The sequence below is a fragment of the Rhea americana genome, unplaced genomic scaffold (genome assembly GCF_003343005.1).
Source record: "Rhea americana isolate MKP2758 unplaced genomic scaffold, rheAme1 scaffold_100, whole genome shotgun sequence".
Lineage (NCBI taxonomy): Eukaryota > Metazoa > Chordata > Aves > Rheiformes > Rheidae > Rhea > Rhea americana.
The window spans coordinates 3,079,226-3,088,735 of NW_028185040.1; the positions used below are offsets into that span (position 1 = coordinate 3,079,226).

Here is a 9,510-nt window from a genome sequence, read left to right on the forward strand (position 1 = left end):
TCCTTTTAAGATGTATGACATCTTAAGCCAGTTGTTTGTATCTTGGAGCTCTAAAACAAGTTCTGGGATTTCATTAAGGTGCATGGTGGAGAGAAGGGATGGAATATAGCAGAGAAATATCAGCCCTTTCCACTTTTAKCCAGCTCTGCGCTGTTAAAGAGCATGACTTTGAATGTTGTTGGTTGAGAGAATGCAGGAAGATATGAAAGAGAAGAGTTGGTTGTGGGCCAAGAATAGTGAGGGAATTCAGAAGCAAAAGACATGAAGTAGTTGAACTGTAGCTGTAATCTTACTCAGAAATACTTACTTTGTGTGGTGCACACATGCATGGCAAAGCATAATGTATTGGTACATATTAGAAACATGAATATAGTAACTACCTAGATACTAAGTGGTTCACATAAGTATCACCGATGTTACACAGAAAATCTAGTTTTAATAGTGGACAGATATATCCTCTCCTGCCCCTGCACCCAATTCAAGGATGTGTACTCTTTGTGGAACTTACTGTGAAGTTGCAGTTCTTGAAGTTTTACTGCAGTTCTTCCCATACACAGAATCACACACACGCAGAATGGTTTGGTTTGGAAGGTACCTCTGGAGATCATCTAATCCAACCCCCTGCTCAATCAGGGTCACCTATAGCATGTTAGACAGGATTGTGTCCAGGTGGTTTTTGAATTTCTACAGAGAAGGAGACTCCACAGCCTCTGAGAGCAGCCTGTTCCAGGGCTCTGTCACCCTCAGAGTAAAGAAGTTCTTCCTCATATTCAGGCACAACTTCCTGGGGTTCAGTTTGTGCCTGTTGCCTCTTGTCCTGTTGCTGAGCACTACTGAAAAGAGTTTGGCGCCATCCCCTTGACATCCTCCCTTCGCATATTTATACACGTTGGTAAGATCYGCTCCAGTCTTGTCTTCTCCAGGCTGAAGAGGCCCAGCTGTCACAGCCATTCGTCATAGGGCAGATGCTCCAGCCCTCTGATGATCTTTGTAGCCCTAYGCTGGACTCTCTCCAGTAGCTCCATGTTTCTGTACTGGGGAGCTCAGAACTGGACGCAGTACTCAAGATGAGGCCTCCCCAGGGCTGAGTAGAGTGGCAGGATCACCTCCCTTGACCTGCTGGCAACAGTCTTCCTAATGCAGCCCAGGAGACCGTTGGCCTTCCTGGCCACAAGGGCACATTGCTGGCTCATAGCTTGTTGTCCACCAGCACTCCCAAGTCCTTCTCTACAGAGCTGCTTTCCAGCAGGTCAGCCCCCAGCTTGTCCTGGTGCCTAGGGTTATTTTTCCCTAGATGCAGGACCTGCACTTGCCCTTGTTGAACTTCCTGAGGTTCCTCTCTGCCCAACTCTCCAGCCTGTCCAGGTCTCTCTGAATGGCAGCACAGCCCTTGGGCGTGTCAGCCACTCCTCCCAGCTTGGTATCATCAGCAAACTTGCTGAGGAGGCACTCTGTCCCCTCATCCAGGTCATTGATGAAAAAGTTGAACAGGATAGGACCCAGGACTGAGCCCTAGGGGACACCACTAGCCACAGGTGTCCAACTAGACTCTGTAGCATTGATGACAACCCTACCAGTAGCTTCTCTCACTTTTCTGATATTCATTCCCCTCCTTCCTCTGATCTTTTTCATATACTGTATTTATGGCAGGGTTTTCTCCCATCTGTTTCCCTGCTTCTTCTCTCACTTTGCTATGTATGAGTGAAATAAAAGGGACAAGGATGGAGAGAGACAGTTTAGGAAGTTCTTTCCCTTCAGCTTTCTCTTTCAGCACCCACTGAGCACAATGGTAAGAGAACAAATGTCTTGGCATGCTCATTTCTTGCCCAGAAAGGATGGGGGTGAATACTGATTCTGAGCAGTTCCAAAGCAGAATTCCCTGATACATTGTTGATTCAGCTGTTTGTCAACTGGCAAATGCCACAGCTGCACAAACACTAAGATCAGATATGAGTTTTGTCCATTGTACCTGTGCTGTATCTTGGGCTTCTGTACCTTTTGACTTCCTACCTAATTACTCTTGCTTTGTTATATTCTGCAGGCTTAAAGAACTCTGTCATAATAGTTTTTCCAACTTAAAGGCAGGTGGAACAGCTGGACTAACTGCTCGAAGTAGCAATTTAGGCGTGTAATTGAACAGTTTTTGAAATGAACATGAAAACATGCCTTTTCAATGATCAAAGACCTAATGAGTAATAGTGAATAGTAACATAAGAAATTAGATTTAGAAAGCTGGTGAAACTTCCAGTACTTGAAGGTTGTTGCAGAATAGAGAGATTTCAGATTTGATGCAATGGTCATTGTCAGGAAGATTTGGAGAGTGCTGCTATCTGTATTGCTCAGTACATATTATTAGTCATAGAATATTGAAAAGAGCTTTGCTTCTAGAAAAGCATTATGTCCAACAGTTGTATCTTAYGTGTAGATTTTCAAAAAGCCTCTTGAATTCAGGCATTTCGAAGTATTATAGATCCATTAAGATAATATGGAACCATAATTTTTTTTTCCTCAAAACTATTACTGACAGAACAGCGACCATAGCAATTCTGTCTTGTAATTCATTTTTCCATGTCTTTATGTACTCTTTCAACAGGTGGTGAGATCTGCCGAAGAAGCTGCTTCCATGCTGGCCACTTCCATTAGCCCTGATCAGTGCATCAAAGTTCTCTGTCCAATTATCCAAACTGCAGATTACCCCATTAATCTGGCTGCAATCAAAATGCAGACAAAAGTCATAGAGAGAGTATCTAAAGAAACTCTTACTCAGCTTTTGCCTGAGATTGTGCCAGGTCTCATACAGGTAAAACATGGAACATAATGTATGTCAGAATTATGAGGAATATTTTGAAATAATATCACTTGGCTCTCATAAAGGATTTATTCGTCTGATAGGTGATTGCTACTTTGAGCCAAAATAATTCAGATATTGGGAACAGTATCTTTAATTGTCAGATAACTAAATAGTAACTGTTGTAAGGAATCAAAAGGAGATCTAGGTAAAAAAAAATAAATAAAAAACTAGCTGTAGCTTGGTAGATACTTCTAGTTATAAGATAGTTTTCTGTTGCTTTTAACTTTTCTAAGTTCTAATCATTTAGTCTGAAATTGTCTATGTTCTATGTGTGTCTACTTCTAGGGGTTTTTTGGCATTTTGTGGAAACAAGAGGAAAGACCAGGGGAAATTTAATTTAAAAAATTGGAAGTTTCTTTCCCTTTATCAAGAGCTAAGATACATCAATCTGCACATGATTGATGGAGACTTTTCAGGGTTTGACTGCTGAATTCTGCATATGTTCTGTCTTCAGTGGGTGCAGGCTCATTGCACGTCTGTAAGAAGGCTGAAGTGGGGCAGGGGTCTTTGGGGCAGGCTTATGAGGAGGCGAGGAATGGGGGAGAAAGCCAGGAGTGAACAACAAGGAAGAGAGCAATAGAAATAAAAGTCTTAAAGTGGGAGTTAGGAAAAGAATCTTTGCCTGTTAAGCCAATACTTTCTTCAGAATATAGAAGCTCTAAATTTATGGTCTTCTGCTTTAAATACCGTTACAACATAGAACTGTTTCTTGTATGTTCTCCACTACTGTGTGTCAATGTAGAGCATGATGGCAGCTCTGCTTTCACRGTGTAACTTATGGACAGGAACATACTGGTTTTATTTTCAATCTGGAAAGTGACTGTCAACAGTGATTCACAAGCAGAATTCATTTTAAGKGCATGCCCTGTATTTGCTTGGGATTTTTTTGCTGTTGGAATGCTTCATTGGGCTACCTTAGCATTCATTTACTGTAGATTTTAATGTATTTATCATAAGGATAAGTAAATAGCTTTGAGGCTTTTAATCATTAACTGATAAGCTATTAATGTTAATTTTATTGCTTTCTAGGGTTATGATAATTCAGAGAGCAGTGTTCGTAAGGCATGTGTTTTCTGCCTTGTAGCCATTCATGCAGTAATTGGTGATGAACTAAAACCACATCTCAGTCAACTCACTGGCAGTAAAGTAAGTAAAATATATCATATAAAAAATATCTTGGTCCGTAATTGCATGTATGCATTTGCATTTTGATTGCAAATCTCATAAAATTATATGTTTGAATACAAATATCAAGGCTGCTGAAATCCTCAGACAGAGGATCARTGTAACTTTAGCCTAAAAGATTCAAAACATCCATTCATTTTCCAGTACTTACAGAAGTGCATGAACTTTAGCATTAAAAGAAATACTATATTATATCGTATTTCTTGTTACCTTACAGTAGATGTAGTTGCATATTATCAGAGGCCAAAAACTGTAAATGTATRCGTATGTATATTTTTAATATTTTAAATATGCTTGCATTCACTGTCAGACTTTTAGTATTAAGTAATGATAATGGATGTACTAAGCCTGGCTTTTTCCTTTCCTTATTTCTCATTGTTTTTTCATGCAATTACATGTTGAAAAGGAATAAATATAATACGCAGATGTTGCATACAACAGTTTTATCTGTTCTTGTTACTATTCTTTTGCTTTTATCAGTCCTTTTCATTACTACTTTTCTGAAAAAAATCAATTCAGGAAATGCATAGTTTTTTTTAACATCTTTTGCATACTATGTGGGATTTTTTTTCTCCTGTGCAAACAGCTGTATTTTAATTGCAAATCCATTTGTCCTTGGAATAGAATAGGACAATTAATTTTGTACATCTTTATTCTAAGACAATTGCATCTTAAAAAAAAAAAAGGCAATGATTATGTTGAATGTGATTCTAGACAGTACTGGGAGGTTTAGTAAGTTTTTTAAAAAAAATCAGCTCTGATAATTAGAGACTTAAAACCTCAACAGTATCTTATTCAGAATGGCATTGTAATTTTGGAGAATAATCTATCCTAATCCAGCTACCAGAGATTTTTTTTTATTTGACATCTTTAGTGAAGCTCGGTCAGTTTCTCCTTGTGACAAATGTTGTTGTGTTTGAGGTTTTCATTGGCAAATATGTTACCTTTGAATCAACTGCATAAAATCTAATTTTTCTTTTTTTGGGGAAAAAAATGGTTTAATGATCCCCTTCAAGGTATCATTCCTTTAGTTGAACTCTTTACTGTAGCCTATACAGTTTGTGAATACTAACCAAGTGAATTTCTGGCTTAAATTTTCAGATGAAATTATTGAACCTTTACATTAAACGTGCACAAACAGGCTCTGCACCAGGGGATGCAACAGCAGATGTATCTGGACAAAGCTAATGAAGCTGACAAGAGTGAACCAGGTCCCCTAAAGAGGGAGCAAGACCCTCTTCAGTGAAAGGAAAATTCTTACACACGATTTTGGAACTTTTTTTTTCCTGTTTTTTTTTTCTTTTTTGTTTTTTCTTTAACCAATGGCTGTCCTCAGCCTGCATGTGACTGTTGCAATAGAGTTATTCCAAATCCAAGAAAAAACAGTATTAACATCAGTTGATCAAAACGAAATAAAATTAAAAAAAATCTAATCCATTAGTTTTCCTGTTCACAATCCTCTGTGTCTTCCCATTAACTTTTGCCAGTGTTAATGTAATAAATTTTTTTAATGCTAATTAAACAGGTATGCTTTAAGCTTCAGATGTTAAAATATAAATTCTGTTGCTTTCATTCAGCTGCAGATAACATTATGTTTTAATTGCTATTTTGTTTGAGTATCATGTCCTTTTGCTAGAAACAAGAAGTGATGTGAAACAAGACAGGACTAGTCTGAACTGCAGTGAGACTCAGTCACTGTATTGGTGGTTCATCTTATTTACAGCTTGTTTGGGATATTCTGGAGACTGAGAAATATGCCTATAAAAAAAAGCTGGATTGATCCAGTTCTGTAAAAGTGATATTGTTCATTGGTTGTATGTTTGTTGCATAAATAAGAATTTAGTGTGAACAGTAGAGGACTAGTACAACTAGTACCTCCTAATGTGGAAGACAGCCCTTTCAGGGTAGCATTGCCGAACTGGTGATAGCGTGGCAGTCTGCCTTTTAGCAGCAGAGTTAATGGTCACTTGATGGATGTGAATCATCCATGTCACCTTTCGTTCTTCAAGCAGGATGCTTCAGAATGGAGTGCTCTGCCCAAGCATGCTCAGTATGTATTTATCTTTATCACTAGAATGTTTCCTCTCAACCTAATTGCTGGAACCAGTAGTCTTGTATTGTAACTCACATGGGATTTTATGACAACAGTGCAGAAAACAACTTACCGTTACCTACCTAAAAGCACCAAGGTTTTCTGCATTGAATTTAAATGGGAGGGAGGGAGAATAGTCACAAATGCTATGGATCTTGCCACCTTTTAATTTAAAAAGTACATATTTTGGATGAGTTGGGAAAGCTGCACCAAACTACTTGCATGGTTTTCTTGAATAGCATCCTCGAGACCCATCTGGATTAAAGCGTGGAAATGTTTCCAGGGTTTGTTTTTCCATATTTGAAAAAGTTAGTTTATTGTGAATAATGGTTCTTTGTATTTATGAACTTGATAATGGAAAGAGAGAACAAAAATCAAGTAAATGTGTCCCTAANGGGGAGTGTTTTGTTTTATTTTGTTTTATTTTATATAAGCAACAATTAACTGAGAACTGGGATGAAACAGACCCTTCCTAGGAATGGTGGAACTTTTTCTTTTTTTCTCCCCTGGCTTTTTTTTTCTTCGACTGTGATAAACTGTCTAGTTATAGAAAGTGTATCCTGATAAGAGAGAAATAAGCGGTGCCAAGGATGATGATCTATGCTAGGCTAAAATTCTCTCTACCTCTTCAGAGTGACTAATTTTTGAATGAGCTGCTGCCTATAGCACCCAATGGAAGAACTATCTATAGAAATTCTTTTTTTTCCCCCAGAAGTATCACTAAATGTATATTCTAAACTCTATTCTTCAACATGCAGCCAAATATCCTAAGAAACTACTTACACACTTTACTTGCTAGGTACCCTGAAAACAAAACTGAATAAAAATGAAGCCAGATGCTTGTAGTTACATGAAAGGTTGTTTTCACTTTAGTCTGAAGTGAATCTGATAGAAAAAGTGGAGATATGGTTGTTAAAGAAACAATGCCATTGCAGAGATTTATTCTATTGGAGGAAAAGTTGTAGAAATATATGTAAAGACTTAAAACAAGACTGTCATAACTTGTCGCTAGCCCTTTTTAACAGCTATATCAGGAAAATAGTATCTCCTCTTTCTTTCCTTTGTTATGTGTAACATTCTTGTTGTTTTCTACTGTTTAATTACATTGTGTATTTATAGTTCTATGCTTACCATTGTGCATATACTGGCAATAAAATGTACATAACATTACTTAAAAAAAAGAAATTAGCAATGTATACATTCTGGTTTTCTGTTTTATTTGATCACATGCTATAAATATATAAATGTCATTGATACAGCATTGGTTTAAAAAAAGCTAAAGAATCTTCATGTTTCGTGTGTCTGAACAATGTTTCAAAGACAGAAAATGTTTTTTGGAAATGTTTATGATCACCAGATTTCCTTCATTTAGGCAGGCTTCCTGACTTAAAATCATACACATTCTAATAGGCTTGTATGTTAATCCTGCTTTTTCTACAGGTAATACTTTCAAAGGATCATTTCAAGATGACTTTGCTATTTGCCTTTGAAGATCTTACTTCATATCTTCTGGCCAAATGTACTCTTTTTCCCTTATGTGTAAACAAAAAGGGAAAAAACACTGTAAAAGTTGGTCAGAGAGAGAGCTTTCTATCCCACACAAGATTGAAAGTTTTTGTTCCAGGTACAGGGAGGGAAGATGTTTATAAGAATTTTATCTGCTTTCATATCATCTTTAAATGGCTTAACTCTATGCTTCCAAATCATCTTTAAGTATTTAGATAAATCTTTAAATTATGCAATCACTACTTTTGTTTCTAACAAAGGTGAGGCTGCTATGCATGGATAAAATCTGCTTTATATTCAATCAAGCCATCGGAATGTAAGAACTAGCAACAAAATGCTTTCCACTGCAGCAAGGTATCAGATTCACTGTAATACTTGTGCCTTCGTTTCCTATAATATAAGTAGACATTAGCTTAATTAAATTGGAGTTATGATTAGTCATGCSTTATGTTCATGCTGGAGGAGCTTTCTCTAATGGATTAGCATAAAGATCTAGAAAAAAATTGGATAAATTTTAAGTTACTGTTCTTTTTCAGTAAGGATTTCTTTCTGTTCTTTCTAATATTCTGTAAAGATTAAGTCACTGTTGCAATGATTTGAGTACCAAAATGTGATTCAGAAAAGGTTGGGTTTGGGGCTTAAAAGAAGGGGGAGAGGAAGAAGGAAAGAAAAGCTGCCTGCAGAATAAGGCAGGAAATACACAGGGGACTTAAATGTCATTTGCTTGAAAGAATTTTGAGTAACATGGCATGTTCAGCTGAAGTCTTAGATAGGCAGTTGGAAAAGTAAGCTTAAATTGAAAGGAGGGCTGATCACATACACTTTCCTGAGTTTGGCTGCTTGTTTGTTTTCACAGAGAAAGACTGGAACTAGCTGAGCTGCACTTATTATTTGTGGGCTGAGTCCCAGGGTAAAGAACGTTTGTACCCTGGAACGGACTCATATTATCTGAGCTTCTATCAATGGTTAAGTGTTTGAGTATATCCGTGTAGTAAGCCTGTAGGCCCAAACTGTTTACAATTTAATTTTCAATAAAGAATTTGAATTCTGAATATATAATAATTTTCTGTTGAAAATGAGCATGAAAGAGAAAATATTGAGGAATAAATCTGTTGCATTATGATACAGTTAATCCTTGTAATGCTGAAGGCTAGTGAGAATGGTTCAGTTTGTTGTGGTAACATTCACTATGCTGGGTTGGAACTTAGCAAACAAAAATATAGACTACAATAAACATAAATAAGATGGGGATAATGGGCAGGACCAGGAAGATTGTCAGGATGAAAACTGATGTTTTTTCCCCCATTAAAACAGTAAACGGATCAGTTTTGCAATTGCAGGCTTAATTCCATTTAAAATGAACGTGAAATGAGGCATGTTTTATGGGAGAATAACTGGAAATAATGCTTGATAGAGAAACATGGAAAATACASTGCAGTGGAAAAAAACCAACATAGCTACCCTCTTGGTACAGAAAAATGATATTACTTGTAACTGGTGTCTGKACTTCTTAAAGTTGGTAGTAGATAAAAAGGCAACTGGACTCTCTCACAGGTACAGAAGTTTCATAGGTCATCCATTTTAGTGTGCTTCCTTTCCTAGATCTTGCTGTTGTCCACAAACGCAAATCTTTGTGCCTCTCTGAACTCATACTGAAATGAGTAACACTTCTGTTGACTGTATGTCAAGCTGGAGTCAAAGGTAGAGCCTGTCTAAGGGGGATTTACACCAAGAAAATGAAAGGTATAGATTTAAGTTAGGCAATAGGTGGATGTTCTCCAAAGCCAGATAGACTGGTTAGATACTGCCTCACCTGTTCATCTCTGTCTGTGGCAGGGCTTGTGTGAGCAGCCTTCATCTGGTCGAGACCCAACCC

At 37.4% G+C, this 9,510-nt stretch overlaps 2 protein-coding genes across 8 annotated transcripts in view; both read left to right on the forward strand.

The window, feature by feature from the left end:
* Nucleotides 1-5,469, forward strand: part of CLASP2 (cytoplasmic linker associated protein 2) — a 142,341-nt gene extending 136,872 nt beyond the window's left edge. For all 7 annotated transcript variants that reach the window (XM_085304197.1, XM_085304235.1, XM_085304204.1 and 4 more), the window contains 3 exons: nt 2,594-2,800; nt 3,881-3,997; nt 5,138-5,469. In XM_085304197.1, the coding sequence (XP_085160323.1) occupies nt 2,594-2,800; nt 3,881-3,997; nt 5,138-5,224 (411 nt within the window). In that variant the 3' untranslated portion in view covers nt 5,225-5,469. The remainder of the gene's footprint in view (nt 1-2,593; nt 2,801-3,880; nt 3,998-5,137) is intronic.
* Nucleotides 5,470-5,555: 86 nt separating this feature from the next.
* UBP1 (upstream binding protein 1) overlaps nt 5,556-9,510 on the forward strand; it is a 60,845-nt gene continuing 56,890 nt past the window's right edge. Inside the window, exon 1 of the mRNA XM_085304271.1 lies at nt 5,556-6,086. Coding sequence (XP_085160397.1) covers nt 6,007-6,086 — 80 coding nt within the window. The 5' untranslated portion in view covers nt 5,556-6,006. The remainder of the gene's footprint in view (nt 6,087-9,510) is intronic.